This window comes from Pezoporus occidentalis, unplaced genomic scaffold, assembly GCF_034315485.1.
Source record: "Pezoporus occidentalis ecotype Australia unplaced genomic scaffold, CSIRO_AGI_Poc_V1 ctg66, whole genome shotgun sequence".
In the NCBI taxonomy this organism is placed as follows: Eukaryota; Metazoa; Chordata; class Aves; order Psittaciformes; family Psittacidae; genus Pezoporus; species Pezoporus occidentalis.
In genome coordinates, this window is record NW_026916009.1 from 3,598,988 (window position 1) to 3,616,467 (window position 17,480).

The 17,480-nt window shown below is 41.5% G+C and overlaps 1 protein-coding gene across 1 annotated transcript in view; it reads left to right on the plus strand.

Annotated features, from left to right (window-relative positions):
* Window positions 1-17,480, plus strand: part of TTN (titin) — a 247,054-nt gene that overhangs the window by 200,995 nt on the left and 28,579 nt on the right. The window contains exon 266 of the mRNA XM_062640616.1: window positions 53-17,158. Coding sequence (XP_062496600.1) covers window positions 53-17,158 — 17,106 coding nt within the window. The remainder of the gene's footprint in view (window positions 1-52; window positions 17,159-17,480) is intronic.

The following is a 17,480-nucleotide window of genomic DNA, read 5'->3' on the forward strand; positions in this document are numbered from 1 at the left end:
CAAGAGTGAATTCCTGGGTAATGCAATGTTTTATCTTTTGCTTACTTTTCAGACCCACCAGGTCCACCTGCAAACCCAAGAGTGACTGATACTACAAAGACAAGTGCATCTTTAGCCTGGAGCAAGCCCCACTATGACGGTGGTCTTGACATCACTGGCTATATAGTGGAGCATCAAAAGGAAGGAGAAGAAGAATGGGTAAAAGACACAACAGGGACTGCTTTAAGAATCACTCAGTTTGTTGTTGCTCATCTGCAAACAGGAGCCAAATACAATTTCAGAATCTCTGCCATGAATGCTGCAGGTGTGGGTGAACCAGCAATAATTCCAAGTGTGGAAATCAAAGACCGTGAAGAAATTCCTGACTTTGAATTAGATGCTGAACTAAGAAGAACACTTGTTGTTAGAGCTGGATTAACTATTCGTATTTTTGTGCCAATTAAAGGGCGTCCAACTCCAGAAGTTACATGGACAAAAGATGATGTTTCTCTCAAAGGACGTGCCAGTATTGAAAATACAGATTCTTTTACGCTCTTGATTGTCACAGAGTGCACCAGATATGATGCAGGGAAATACGTAATGACTCTTGAAAATGCTGCTGGTAAGAAAACTGGCTTTGTAAATGTAAAGGTCTTGGATACACCAGGTCCACCAATAAACCTTAAGCCTAGGGAAATAACCAAAGACAGCATCACTCTCCAATGGGATATGCCTCTAATAGACGGTGGTTCACGTATAACAAACTATATTGTTGAGAAACGTGAATCGACTCGAAAAGCATATTCAACAGTCACTACCAACTGCCAGAAGTGCTCCTTCAGGATTACTAATTTGGCTGAGGGGTGTGAATACTATTTTAGAGTGCTGGCTGAAAATGAGTATGGTATTGGTGAACCAGCTGAAACCACGGAGCCCATAAGAGCTTCTGAGGCACCATCCCCACCTGAGAGTCTTAATATTATGGATATAACACGGAACTCAGTTAGCCTGGCTTGGCCAAAACCAGAACATGACGGTGGCAGCAAGATCACTGGGTATGTAATTGAAGCACAGAGGAAAGGAACAAACCAGTGGGCACACGTCACCACTGTAAAAACACTGGACTGTGTAGTAAAGAATCTAACTGAAAATGAAGAGTATACTTTCCAGGTTATGGCAGTTAACAGTGCTGGAAGAAGTGCCCCAAGAGAAAGCAGGCCAGTTATTATCAAAGAGCAAACAATGCTACCAGAGTTTGATCTCCGGGGTATCTACCAGAAAACAGTCATTGCCAAAGCTGGTGATAATATAAAGATTGAAATCCCTGTGCTTGGTCGTCCAAGGCCTACTGTGACTTGGAAGAAAGAAGATGAGATACTTAAGCAAACACAAAGAATAAATTATGAAAATACTGCAACTGCTACTATACTAACCATCAATGAATGTAAACGAAGTGATAGTGGTCGATACCCATTATCAGCTAAAAATATTGTTGGAGAAGTTAGTGAAGTAATCACAGTTCAGGTTCATGACATACCTGGACCACCTACTGGACCAATAAAATTCGATGAAATTTCATGTGACTCTCTATCATTCTCATGGGAGCCTCCTTTGAATGACGGTGGTGTACCAATAAGCAACTATGTTGTGGAAATGCGTCAAACTGACAGTACTACATGGACTGAACTGGCAACCACAGTGATACGTACTACATTTAAAGCCATTCGTCTCACTACTGGAGTTGAGTATCAGTTCCGTGTTAAAGCTCAAAACAGATATGGAATTGGTCCAGCCATCACTTCAGAGTCTGTAGTTGCCAACTACCCATTTAAGGTACCTGGGCCTCCTGGAACTCCTCAGGTGATAGCAGTCACCAAAGAAACCATGACCATTAGCTGGAATGAGCCAGTTACTGATGGTGGAAGCCCAATTTTGGGGTATCACATTGAAAGAAAAGAACGAAATAGCATTCTTTGGCAGACTGTAAATAAAATGCTGGTATCAGGCAATATCTTTAAATCAACTGGACTTACTGATGGCATTGCATATGAATTCCGTGTTATAGCAGAAAATCTGGCTGGGAAGAGTAAGCCAAGCAAGCCATCTGAGCCTATGTTTGCCCTAGACCCAATAGATCCACCTGGTAAGCCAATACCTCTGAACATTACAAGACATGCAATTACACTGAAGTGGACTAAACCAGAATATAATGGTGGGTTTAAGATAACTGGCTACACCGTTGAAAAAAGAGACCTTCCTAATGGCCGTTGGCTAAAAGCTAATTTCAGCAATATATTAGAGACTGAATTCACTGTAAGTGGCTTGACAGAAGATGCTGCCTATGAATTCCGTGTGATTGCTAGGAATGCTGGGGGTGCTGTTAGTCAGCCCTCTGAGCCATCAGATGCAATTACTTGTAGAGATGACATTGAAGCACCAAAGATAAAGGTAGACGCTAAATATAAAGACACATTAGTGCTGAAAGCAGGTGAAGTTTTCAGACTTGAGGCTGATGTTTCAGGCCGCCCTCCACCAACTATGACATGGACAAAAGGAGAAAAAGAACTTGAAGACACAGCAAAATTAGAAGTTAAAATAGCAGATTTCTCTACTGCTCTCACCAATAGAGACTCTTCAAGAAGAGATGGCGGTGCCTACACACTTACTGCAACAAATCCTGGTGGCTTTGCTAAGCATATCTTCAATGTTAAAGTTCTTGATAGACCTGGTCCCCCAGAAGGACCTTTGGCTGTGTCTGAAGTCACTGCAGAAAAATGTGTGCTGTCATGGCTACCTCCACTGGATGATGGAGGAGCAAAGATTGACCATTATGTGGTTGAAAAACGTGAAACCAGTAGACTGGCATGGACAGCTGTAGCCACAGAAGTTCCAGTAACTAAACTGAAGGTTACTAAGCTGTTGAAGGGCAACGAGTATGTGTTCCGTGTTATGGCCGTTAACAAATATGGAGTTGGTGAGCCTCTGGAATCAGAGCCCATTCTTGCAGTAAATCCATATGTGCCACCTGATCCACCTAAAACACCTGAAGTTACAGCAATTACAAAAGATTCTATGGTTGTCTGTTGGGGCCATCCTGATTCTGATGGTGGGAGCCCAATAACTAACTATATCGTGGAACGTCGAGACAGGGCTGGTCTACGGTGGGTGAAGTGTAATAAACGGGTTGTTACTGACTTACGTTATAAAGTGTCTGGACTGACAGAAGGTCATGAATATGAATACAGAGTCATGGCTGAAAATGCTGCTGGCGTCAGTGAGCCAAGCCCAACCAGTCCATTTTATAAAGCCTGTGATACTGTATTTAAGCCTGGTCCCCCAGGTAATCCTCGTGTTTTGGACAGCAGCAAGTCTTCAATTACAATAGCATGGAACAAACCAGTATATGATGGTGGATCAGAGATCACAGGTTACATGGTTGAGATAGCACTACCTGAAGAAGACGAGTGGAAGATCGTAACTCCACCAATAGGTCTAAAGGCCACGTCTTTCACCATCACTAACCTAAAAGAAAATCAAGAGTATAAAATACGAATATATGCTATGAACTCTGAAGGTCTTGGAGAACCTGCTCTTGTTCCTGGTACTCCAAAAGCTGAAGAGAGAATGCTGCCTCCAGAAATTGAACTTGATGCAGAGCTGCGTAAAGTTGTCACTATTAGAGCCTGCTGTACTCTACGGCTCTTTGTCCCAATTAAAGGAAGACCAGCGCCTGAAGTAAAATGGACAAGAGAACATGGAGAATCTTTGGATAGAGCAAGCATTGAATCAACAAGTTCTTATACTCTACTTATTGTTGAAAATGTAAATAGATTTGATAGTGGCAAATACATACTGACAATTGAAAACAGCTCAGGTAGTAAGTCAGCATTTGTGAACGTCAGAGTTCTTGATACCCCAGGGGCACCTCAAGATTTGAAAATAAAAGAAGTTACAAAGTCATCAGTTACACTCACATGGGAGCCTCCTCTCATAGATGGTGGCTCTAAAATAAAAAATTACATTGTTGAAAAGCGTGAATCAACAAGAAAAGCTTATTCAACTGTTAATGCAAATTGCCACAAGACCAGCTGGAAAGTCGATTCACTGCAAGAAGGCTGCAACTACTACTTCAGAGTCCTAGCTGAAAATGAGTATGGAATAGGCCTTCCAGTTGAAACTTCAGAATCTGTAAAAGTCTCAGAAAGACCACTTCCACCCGGGAAAATAACTTTGCTGGATGTGACAAGCAATAGTGTATCTTTATCTTGGGAAAAACCTGAACATGATGGTGGTAGCAGAATTCTGGGCTACATTGTAGAAATGCAAAGCAAAGGCAGTGAAAAGTGGTCAACTTGTGCTACAGTAAAAGTTACTGAAGCCACTATCACAGGATTGATCCAAGGTGAAGAATACACCTTCCGTGTTTCAGCTCAGAATGAGAAAGGTATCAGTGATCCTCGTCAGCTGGGTATACCAGTTGTTGCAAAAGACCTTGTGATTCCACCAGCTTTCAAATTACTGTTTACCACTTTCAGTGTTCTAGCAGGAGAGGACTTAAAGGTTGATGTTCCTTTTGTTGGTCGACCCAAACCAGCAGTGTTTTGGCATAAAGATGATATTGCATTGAAGCAGACTACAAGAGTAAATGCAGAAAGTTCAGAAAATAACACAGTGTTAACAATAAAAGAAGCATGCAGAGATGATGTGGGGACATACTTAGTTAAACTTACAAACTCTGCAGGTGAGGCAACTGAGACCCTAAATATTGTTGTCCTTGACAAACCAGGACCTCCAACTGGACCAGTAAAAGTAGATGAAGTAACAGCAGATAGTATCACCATTTCCTGGGAACCACCTAAGTATGATGGTGGTAGCTCTATCAATAATTACATTGTAGAAAAAAGAGACACCTCGACCACAACTTGGCAGATGGTGTCAGCTACTGTTGCAAGAACAACTATAAAAGCATGTCGATTAAAGACTGGATGTGAGTATCAATTCAGAATCGCAGCCGAGAATAGATATGGAAAGAGTACCTATCTTACTTCAGAGTCAATTGTAGCCCAGTATCCATTTAAAGTTCCTGGTCCACCTGGAACACCTTTTGTAACAAACGTCTCAAAAGACAGCATGGTGGTACAGTGGAATGAACCAGTCAATGACGGTGGCAGCAAGATCATTGGGTATCACTTGGAGCGCAAAGAAAGAAACAGTATTCTCTGGGCTAAACTGAATAAAACACCTATTCCAGATACCAAATTTAAGACAACAGGACTTGAGGAAGGTCTCGAATATGAGTTCAGAGTTTATGCAGAAAACATAGTGGGCATTGGAAAGGCAAGTAGAGCATCTGAATGCTATACTGCACATGACCCATGTGACCCTCCAGGTCGTCCAGAACCTATAATTGTCACAAGAAGCTCAGTAACCCTTCAATGGAAGAAACCTGTATATGACGGTGGAAGTAAGATCACAGGTTATGTTGTTGAAAAGAAGGAGCTACCTGATGGTCGTTGGATGAAAGCAAGCTTTACAAATGTCATTGATACCCAATTTGTTGTAACTGGTCTAGTTGAAAACCAGAGGTATGAGTTCCGTATTATAGCACGAAATGCTGCAGGTGTTTTCAGTGAACCATCTGAGAGCTCAGGGGCAATTACAGCAAGAGATGAAGTAGAACCACCTCAGATAAGTATGGATCCAAAATACAAAGACACAATTGTAGTGAATGCTGGTGAGTCATTCAAGCTTGAAGCTGATGTTCATGGCAAACCAATACCTTCCATTCAGTGGTTAAAAGGTGATCGTGAGCTGGCAAACACTGCTCGTATGGAAATAAAAAGTACTGATTTTGCAACAAGCCTTAGTGTGAAGGAAGCCATTAGAGTTGACAGTGGTCAGTATGTATTACTGGCAAAGAATGTTGCAGGTGAAAAGAAAGTTCCTGTTAATGTTAAAGTTCTTGATAGACCTGGACCACCAGAAGGACCTGTTGAGATTACAGGCGTTACTGCTGAAAAATGCATGTTGTCATGGAAACCTCCACTACAAGATGGTGGTAGCGATATTTCACACTATGTTGTAGAAAAAAGAGAAACCAGTCGCTTGGTGTGGACGGTCATTGATTCAAATGTGCAAACCCTAAATTGCAAAGTTACAAAACTTTTAGAAGGAAATGAGTATGTTTTCCGCATCATGGCAGTCAATAAATATGGTGTTGGTGAGCCTCTCGAGTCTGAACCAATACTCGCGAAGAACCCATTTGTAGTGCCACTTCCACCAAAGGCACCAGAAGTAACCGCCATTACCAAGGATTCTATGATAGTCGTATGGGAAAGGCCAGCCTCAGATGGTGGTAGTGAAATCCTAGGTTATGTCCTTGAAAAACGAGATAAGGAAGGTATTCGCTGGACAAGATGTAACAAACGCCTGATAAGTGAACTGCGATACAGAGTGACTGGGCTTATAGAAAATCATGATTACGAGTATAGAGTTTCAGCTGAAAATGCTGCAGGTCTTAGTGAGCCAAGCCCACCTTCAATTTACTACAAAGCATGTGATCCTATTTACAAGCCAGGTCCACCCAATAATCCTAAAGTTGTGGATGTTACAAGATCTTCAGTTTTCCTTTCATGGGGTAAGCCCATCTATGATGGTGGCTCTGAAATTCAGGGATACATTGTGGAAAAATGTGATGTAAGTGACAGTGAATGGGCAATTTGTACCCCTCCAACTGGAATTAAGAATACTCACATGGAAGTAGAAAAATTGGTGGAAAAACATGAATACAAATTCCGCATATGTGCAGTTAATAAAGCAGGAGTTGGAGAGCATGCAGATGTTCCTGGTACTGTTGTTGTGGAAGAAAAGATGGAAGCGCCAGACCTTGACCTTGACATGGAATTAAGGAAGATTGTAAATGTGAGGGCAGGAGGTTCCTTAAGACTGTTTGTTCCCATCAGAGGTCGTCCAACACCTGAAGTAAAATGGGGTAAAATAGATGGTGACATCAGAGAGGCAGCTATTATTGATACCACTAGCAGCTTTACTTCCCTTGTTCTAGACAACGTTAACAGATTTGATACTGGAAAGTATACTCTGACTTTAGAAAACAGCAGTGGAACAAAGTCTGCATTTGTCAGTGTAAGGGTACTGGATACCCCAAGTGCACCTGTTAATTTAAAAATCAGAGAAATTACTAAAGACTCTGTTTCACTTTCGTGGGAGCCTCCTCTCTTGGATGGTGGAGCAAAAATAAAGAATTACATTATTGAAAAGCGTGAAGCAACAAGAAAGGCATATGCAGCTGTTGTAACAAACTGCCATAAGACTTCATGGAAAGTAGATCAACTTCAGGAGGGCTGCTATTACTTCTTTAGAATCTCTGCTGAGAATGAGTATGGAATTGGCCTCCCTGCAGAAACCAGTGACCCAATTAAAGTTGCTGAAGTTCCACAGCCTCCTGGGAAAATAACAGTGGATGATGTCACAAGAAACAGTGTCTCACTAAGCTGGGAAAAACCTGAACATGATGGTGGCAGCAAAATCATACAATACATTGTTGAAATGCAAGCAAAGGGTAGTGAGAAGTGGTCAGAGTGTGCTCGTGTGAAAACTCTTGAAGCAGTCATTACTAACCTAACTCAAGGGGAAGAATATCTTTTTAGAGTAATGGCTGTGAATGAAAAGGGTAAGAGTGATCCTAGAGCACTTGCAGTTCCAATAGTTGCCAAAGACCTGGTGATTGAACCTGATGTAAGACCTGCTTTTCATAGTTATAGTATCCAAGTGGGACAAGATCTGAAAGTAGAAGTACCAATTGCAGGTCGACCTAAACCAACTGTAACCTGGGTAAAAGATGACCAGCCATTAAGGCAGACAACAAGAGTCAATGTTAGTGATTTGACTGACCTCACTATACTGAATATTAAAGAAACTAGCAAAGAGGACAGTGGCACTTATGAAATCACTGTGGCTAATGTTGTTGGGCAGAAGTCTGCTTCTGTTGAAATTATAACTCTAGATAAACCTGACCCTCCAGTAGGACCTGTGAAGTTTGATGAAATTAGTGCAGAAAGTATTACCCTATCGTGGAATCCCCCAGCTTACACAGGCGGCTGCCAGATCACCAACTATATTGTTCACAAGAGAGATACAACAACCACTGTCTGGGAAACTGTTTCAGCTACCGTCGCAAGAACTACACTGAAGGTGACTAAACTGAAAACTGGTTCAGAATACCAGTTCAGAATATTTGCTGAGAACAGGTACGGGCAGAGCTTTGCACTGGATTCTGCACCAGTTGTAGCACAGTACCCCTACAAGGAACCAGGACCTCCTGGCACACCGTTTGTGACAATTGTTACAAAAGACTCCATGGTTGTACAGTGGCATGAACCAATAAATGATGGTGGCAGTAGAGTGTTGGGTTACCATCTTGAGAGAAAGGAGAAAAACAGCATTTTATGGGCTAAAGTGAACAAGACTATTATTCAGGACACAAGCTTTAAGACAACTAACCTTGAAGAAGGAATCGAATACGAGTTTCGAGTTTCTGCAGAAAATATTGTTGGTGTAGGCAAAACAAGTAAAGTGTCTGAGTGCTATGCAGCTCGTGACCCATGTGATCCTCCAGGTCGCCCAGAAGCTATAATAATAAAAAGAAGTTCTATTACTCTACAGTGGACCAAACCAGAATATGATGGTGGAAGTAAGATTACTGGTTATATTGTAGAAAAACGTGACTTACCAGATGGTCGCTGGATGAAAGCTAGCTTCACAAATATCATTGAAACTCACTTCACTGTAACAGGGCTTACTGAAGACCAAAGATACGAGTTTAGAGTAATTGCAAAGAATGCTGCAGGTGCCATAAGCAAACCTTCTGACAGTACAGGACCAATAACAGCAAGGGATGAAGTTGAACTTCCACGAATTTCAATGGATCCAAAGTACAAAGACACAATTGTTGTAAATGCTGGTGAAACATTCAGACTTGAGGCTGATGTTCATGGAAAACCACTGCCAACTATTAAGTGGTACAAAGGAGATAAAGAGCTTGAGGAAACTGCTAGGTATGAAATCAAGAACACAGATTTCAGTGCATTAATAACTGTAAAAGATGCTATTAGAGTTGATGGTGGACAGTACATTTTAGAAGCCTCTAATGTTGCAGGAACAAAGACAGCAACACTAAATGTAAAAGTCTTGGACAGGCCAGGACCTCCGGAGGGCCCAGTCCAAGTGACAGGAGTCACAGCTGAAAAATGTTCATTAGCATGGGCTCCTCCTCTTCATGATGGTGGCAGTGATATTTCTCACTACATTGTAGAGAAGAGAGAAACTAGTCGCCTAGCATGGACTGTTGTTGCTTCAGAGGTTTTACCTACAATGCTGAAAGTAACAAAACTCTTGGAAGGAAATGAGTATGTTTTCCGTATTATGGCAGTTAACAAATACGGGGTTGGTGAGCCATTAGAATCTGTGCCAGTAATGATGAAAAATCCATTTGTGGCTCCTGGACCACCAAAGGCCTTGGAAATTACTAACATTACAAAGGATTCTATGACTGTCTGCTGGACCCGGCCAGACAGTGATGGAGGTAGTGAAATCATAGGTTACATTGTAGAAAAGAGAGACCGAGCAGGCATCAGATGGATAAAATGCAATAAACGCAGGATTACAGATTTGCGATTAAGAGTTACAGGCTTAACAGAAGATCATGAATATGAATTCAGAGTTTCTGCTGAAAATGCTGCTGGAGTGGGTGAACCAAGTCAAGTGTCTCCTTACTTTAAAGCTTGTGACCCCATGTTCAAGCCTGGCCCACCTACAAATGCCCATGTTGTGGATACAACCAAAAGTTCAGTTACACTTGGCTGGAGTAAACCTATTTATGATGGTGGTTGTGAAATCCAGGGGTACCTTGTAGAAATCTGTAAAGCTGATGAAGATGAATGGTCACTTGTTACTCCACAGACAGGTATACGTGCCACTCGGTTTGAAATCAAAAAGCTTACTGAACATCAAGAATATAACCTACGAGTGTGTGCCCTCAACAAGATTGGTGTAGGAGAGGCTGCATCAGTTCCTGGTACTATTAAGCCTGAAGACAAACTTGAAGCTCCAGAACTTGATATTGATTCAGAGCTAAGGAAAGGGATAGTGGTTAGAGCTGGTGGGTCTGCTAGAATTCACATACCATTCAGGGGACGACCAACACCTGACATCATGTGGTCTCGAGAAGAAAGTGAATTCACAGAAAAAGTTCAGATTGACAAAGGCATAAATTACACACAACTTTCAATTGACAACTGTGATAGAAATGATGCTGGCAAGTACATTCTTAAGCTGGAGAACAGCAGTGGTTCTAAATCTGCATTTGTTACGGTGAAAGTCTTGGACACACCAGGAAGACCTCAAAACTTAGTGGTAAAGGATATAAAGAAGGATTCTGCTGTATTATCTTGGGAACCACCCATTATTGATGGTGGTTCAAAGATAAAGAACTATGTAATAGACAAGCGTGAGTCAACCAGGAAGGCATTTGCAAATGTAAGTGCTAAGTGTGGCAAGACAAGTTTCAAAGTTGAAAATCTTACAGAAGGAGCAATTTATTACTTCAGAGTTATGGCTGAAAATGAATTTGGAATTGGTGTTCCAGCTGAAACCAAAGATGCTGTCAAAGCCTCAGAGCCACCTCTGCCCCCTGGGAAAGTAACACTCACTGATGTGACTCAGAGAAGTGCATCTCTTACATGGGAAAAACCTGAACATGATGGAGGTAGCAGAATTTTGGGATATATTGTTGAAATGCTGCCTAAAGGAACAGAAAAATGGAGTGTTGTTAGTGAGACCAAAACATGCAATGCGGTTGTGTCTGGTTTGAGTCCAGAACAGGAATATCAATTCCGTGTGATTGCCTACAATGAAAAAGGCAAAAGCGATCCCAGAGCCCTTGGAATTCCTGTGATAGCTAAAGACTTGACAATTGAGCCAAGTTTCAAACTGATGTTTAATACCTACAGTGTACAGGCTGGAGAAGATCTGAAGGTAGAAGTACCATTTATAGGTAGACCTAAACCAACTATTACTTGGACAAAAGATGAGCAGCCACTGAAACAGACAACCAGATTACATATTCAGGACACATCAACATCAACTATCTTAAATATTAAAGAAAGCAACAAGGAAGACTTTGGTAAATATACAGTAACAGCAACAAACACAGCAGGTACAGCAACAGAGCAGCTGAGCATAATTGTACTGGAAAAGCCTGGCCCACCACAAGGACCTGTACGCTTTGATGAAGTTAGCGCGGATTTTGTTGTTTTATCATGGGATCCACCTGATTATACTGGTGGCTGTCAGATAAGCAACTACATAGTAGAAAAGCGTGACACAACCACTACCACGTGGAGCATTGTGTCAGCAACTGTTGCCAGAACAACTATCAAAGCAACAAAGCTTAAAACAGGTTCTGAATACCAGTTCAGGATTTCTGCTGAAAACAGATATGGGAAGAGCGCTCCTTTGGATTCTAAACCAGTTGTTGTGCAATACCCTTACAAGGTGCCTGGGCCACCTGGAACCCCATTTGTAACAGCAGCTTCCAAGGACCATATGATCGTAGAATGGCATGAACCAGTTAATGATGGAGGAAGCAAAGTTCTAGGCTACCATCTTGAACGTAAAGATAAGAATAGCATTCTTTGGACAAAACAAAACAAGTCACTCATTGCAGATACCAAATATAAAACAGATGGCCTTGAAGAAGGTCTTGAATATGAATTCAGAGTCTCTGCTGAAAATATTGTTGGCATTGGCAAAGTCAGCAAAGTATCAGAATTGTATGTTGCCCGAGATCCTTGTGACCCACCTGGCTGCCCAGAGGCTATTGTTGTTACAAGAAATAATATCACACTGAAATGGAAAAAACCAGAGTATGATGGTGGAAGCAAAATAACAGGATATATTGTAGAAAAGAAAGAGCTACCAGATGGTCGCTGGATGAAAGCCAGCTTTACAAATGTGTTGGAAACAGAATTTACAGTAAGTGGTCTTGTTGAAGACCAACGATATGAATTTAGAGTAATTGCAAGAAATGCAGCAGGTTGCTTGAGTGAACCGTCTGAAAGTACAGGGCCCATTACTGCCAGAGATGAAATTGAGGCACCAGGGGCTTCACTGGATCCTAAATACAAAGATGTCATTGTTGTTCATGCTGGAGAAACCTTTGTTCTTGAAGCTGATATCCATGGCAAACCTATTCCTGACATTACATGGTCAAAAGATGGTAAAGACCTTGAAGAAGCAACTGCAAGAATGGAAATCAAATCTACCATTCAGAAAACAATTCTTACCGTTAAAGACTGTATAAGAGTAGATGGAGGTCACTATACTCTTAACCTCAAAAACGTTGGTGGCACAAAATCCATACCAATCACTGTTAAAGTGCTTGACAGACCAGGACCTCCAGAAGGACCTTTGAAGGTTACAGGTGTCACTGCAGAAAAATGCTACTTGGCATGGGCACCACCTTTACATGATGGCGGTTCTAGTATCTCACATTATATCATTGAGAAGAGAGAGACAAGCAGGCTTTCATGGACACAAGTAGCAACAGAAGTGCAGGCTCTTAACCACAAAGTAACCAGACTCCTTGCTGGCAATGAGTACATTTTCCGTGTAATGGCAGTGAACAAATACGGAATTGGAGAACCCTTGGAATCTGAGCCAATTGTGGCTCGTAATCCATACAAACCCCCTGGTCCTCCTTCAACACCTGAAGTTTCAGCAATCACAAAAGATTCAATGGTGGTAACGTGGGGTCGTCCAGAAGACAATGGGGGAGCTGAAATTGAAGGTTACATACTTGAAAAACGAGACAAAGATGGTATCCGGTGGACCAAATGCAATAAGAAAAGGCTGACGGACTTGCGATTCAGAGTAACAGGTCTTACTGATGGGCATTTCTATGAATTTAGAGTTTCTGCTGAAAATGCTGCAGGGGTAGGGGAACCCAGTGAGCCATCCATTTTCTATCGAGCTTGTGATGTATTATATCCACCAGGTCCACCAAGCAATCCGAAGGTTACAGACACTTCCAGGTCATCAGTTTCCCTTGCCTGGAGTAAGCCTATATATGATGGTGGTGCTCCAGTTAAGGGATATGTAGTAGAAGTAAAAGAAGCTGCCGCTGATGAATGGACTACCTGCACCCCACCAACAGGCCTACAAGCAAAACAGTTCACTGTAACAAAACTTAAAGAGAACCAGGAGTATAACGTCCGCATCTGTGCCATCAACTCAGAAGGAGTAGGAGAACCTGCTACTATACCTGGTACAGTCATAGCAGCAGACAAGAATGAACCTCCTGAAATTGAACTTGATGCAGATCTCAGAAAAGTAGTCACTGTACGTGCTAGTGGTACATTACGCCTGTTTGTCACCATCAAAGGAAGACCAGAACCTGAAGTTAAATGGGAGAAAGCAGAAGGAAGAATTAGCGAGCGAGCTCAGATTGAAGTCACCAGTTCCTATACAATGCTGATCATTGACAATGTGAATAGGTTTGATAGTGGTAGGTACAATCTTACTTTAGAGAACAACAGTGGAAAAAAATCAGCTTTCGTTAATGTCAGGGTGCTTGATACACCTAGTGCTCCTATAAACCTGACAATCAGAGAAGTGAAGAAAGATTTTGTAACATTAGCCTGGGAACCACCACTTATTGATGGTGGAGCTAAAATTACCAACTATGTAGTTGAAAAGCGAGAATCCACAAGAAAGGCATATGCCACTGTTACAAACAACTGCATTAAGAATTCCTTCAAAGTTACCCAACTACAAGAAGGATGTAGTTATTACTTCCGTGTTCTAGCAGTAAATGAATATGGGGCTGGTCTACCAGCAGAAACACCTGACCCAGTTAAGGTTTCTGAACCACCTTCGCCACCTGCGAAGGTCATTCTTGTTGATGTGACTCGCAATTCTGCTTCAATTAAATGGGAAAAACCAGAGAGCGATGGTGGTAGTAAAATCACTGGTTATATAGTAGAAATGCAAACTAAAGGAAGTATAAAATGGAGTGCATGTACACAGGTGAAAACCTTAGAAGCAACAATAACAGGCTTAAGTATGGGAGAAGAGTACAGTTTCAGAGTGATTGCTGTTAATGAAAAAGGAAAAAGTGATCCAAGAGAGCTTGGTGTCCCAGTCATTGCAAAAGATATCGAAATCCAGCCATCTGCTGAGCTCCTTTTCAATACATTCACTGTGAAAGCTGGAGATGATCTTAAGATTGATGTGCCATTCAGAGGGCGACCTCTTCCAACTGTTAGCTGGAAGAAGGATGGGAATCCCTTGAAAGAGACAACCAGAGTAAATATTCATACTTCAAAGACTTCAACTTCACTGTCCATCAAGGAAGCTTCAAGTGAAGATTTGGGACATTATGAATTACATCTTTCAAATACTGCTGGATCAACAACAGCTTCTTTAACTGTAGTTGTCCTTGACAGACCAGGACCACCAACTGACGTGCATATTGACGAAGTTAGTGCTGATAGTGTAACTCTGTCTTGGAAAGCTCCAGTATATGATGGTGGGTGCCATATTAGCAATTATGTTGTGGAGAAGCGAGAAACCACCACAACGACGTGGAGTGTAGTATCTGCAGCAGTTGCAAGAACATCAATTAAAGTATCTCAACTCACCACTGGGTCTGAATATCAGTTCCGTATTTGTGCAGAAAACCGCTATGGGAAAAGCACTTACACGAATTCTTCTTCTGTTGTGGCAGAGTATCCATTTAAGCCTCCAGGACCACCAGGAACTCCTCATGTGGCACATGCAACTAAAGCTTTCATGATTGTAACTTGGCAGGTACCAGTTAATGATGGAGGTAGCAGAGTACTAGGATATCACTTGGAGCGTAAAGAAAGAAGCAGCATTCTTTGGACAAAAGTCAACAAAAGCCTTATATCTGATACACAAATGAAAGTTACAGGACTTGATGAAGGGCTGCTGTATGAATATCGTGTTTACGCTGAAAACATTGCTGGAATAGGCAAATGCAGTAAGTCATGTGAGCCAGTTGCTGCAAGAGATCCATGTGATCCTCCTGGTCAACCAGAAGTTACTAATATTACAAGAACATCTGTCTCACTGAAATGGACTAAACCAGAATATGATGGCGGGGCTAAAGTAACAGGTTATATTATTGAACGCAGAGAGTTACCAGACGGTCGGTGGCTGAAATGTAATTTTACTAATGTACAAGAAACATATTTTGATGTAGGTGGACTTTCAGAAGACCAGAGATACGAATTCCATGTGATTGCAAAGAATGCTGCTGGACTTTTCAGTCAGCCATCTGAATCAACTGGACCTGTGACTGTAAAAGATGATGTGGAGGCTCCAAGAATTATGATGGATGCCAAATTCAGGGATGTTGTAGTTGTGAAAGCTGGAGAAGTGTTTAAGGTCAACGCTGATGTTGCAGGAAGGCCAATACCGGTGATTTCGTGGACGAAAGATGGCAAGGAGCTTGAAGGAAAAGCTAGAGTTGAAATAGCCTCAACAGATTACACTACTGCAATAACCATTAAGGACTGTATCCGAGGTGATTCAGGACAGTATTTACTAACATTACAAAATGTTGCAGGAACAAAATCTTTGGCAATTAACTGCAAAGTGCTTGATAGACCTGGCCCACCTGCAGGCCCATTAGAAACACATGGCCTTACTGCTGAAAAGTGCCACTTATCATGGGGACCCCCTCAAGAAAATGGTGGTGCAGATATTGATTATTATATTGTAGAAAAACGTGAGACCAGCAGACTTGCGTGGACCCTTTGTGAAGGAGAGCTTAGAACAACATCCTGTAAAGTGACAAAACTACTGAAGGGTAATGAGTATATTTTCAGAGTGATGGGAGTTAACAAATATGGTGTTGGTGAGCCTCTGGAAAGTGTTGCTGTCAAAGCCCTAGACCCATTTACAGTTCCAAGTCCACCTACATCTCTAGAGATCACCAGTGTGAGCAAAGATTCAATAACTCTGTGTTGGGCAAGACCTGAGTCTGATGGAGGAAATGAGATCTCTGGCTATGTAATTGAAAGACGTGAGAAAACTAGCTTAAGATGGATTCGTGTAAACAAAAAGCCAGTTTATGATTTAAGAGTGAAATCATCTGGTCTCCGTGAAGGATGTGAATATGAATTCCGGGTTTATGCAGAAAATGCTGCTGGCCTCAGTCTTCCAAGTGAAACCACACCATTGATTAAGGCAGAAGATCCAATCTTCTTGCCATCTCCCCCATCTAAGCCTAAGATTATGGATTCTACAAGGTCAAATATCACAATCGGGTGGACAAAGCCGCTGTTTGATGGAGGTGCTCCAGTAACGGGATACACAGTTGAATACAAGAAAACTGATGAAACTGATTGGACCACTGCTGTTCAGAACTTAAGAGGCACAGAATACACTGTATCTGGATTAGTGTCAGGCTCTGAGTACGTCTTTAGAGTGAAATCCAGTAACAAAATTGGTGTCAGTGAACCAAGTGATGTCTCAGAACCTCAGCTGGCAAAAGAAAGAGAAGAAGAACCTGCCTTTGATATTGACAGTGAAATGCGGAAGACTTTGATTGTAAAGGCTGGTGGATCATTCACAATGACTGTTCCTTTCAGAGGCAAACCAGTCCCAAATGTAACATGGAACAAACCGGACACTGATCTCCGTATACGAGCAAGCATTGATACTTCAGATAGTTGCACATCTCTTACTATTGAAAAAGCAACAAGAAATGATTCTGGAAAATACACCTTAACATTGCAAAACATCCTGAACACTGCTACCTTGACTTTAATTGTCAAAGTTCTTGATACTCCTGGCCCACCATCTAATATTGCAGTAAAAGAAGTAACCAAAGAATCTGCTGTGTTATCTTGGGATGTTCCTGAAAATGATGGTGGAGCACCTGTGAGGAACTATGTTATTGAAAAACGAGAAGCTAGCAAAAAAGCGTGGGTCACTGTGACAAACAATTGTCATCGCCTGTCCTACAAAGTGACTGGCTTGCAAGAAGGTGCCATTTACTACTTCCGGGTTTCTGGAGAAAATGAGTATGGTGTTGGAGCGCCTTCTGAGACCAAGGAAGGCACAAAAATAACAGGTGAGTGTTTCTAAGAAAAATATTTTTTAATAGTTAAAGCAAAATGTGTCTCAAAATGTTTACTTCAAAATAATAGAAGCAGCTTTAAATCTATTCACAGTAAAAAGATATTTTTGTGCTAGGTATGTTTGTGGTTTTACATATGAAAAAGAGCTAAGAAATGCTTAAATTTTAATTTTGCTTGCATTTTACTTAAAATGTCTCTAATGTACAAATTATTTCAACACACATTTTCTCAATCCAGATGGTACACCTGTGTAATTGCTAATATAAAATGTAAATACTTGCTATATTATTTAATCTGTTGCACATTTTTTTCTCT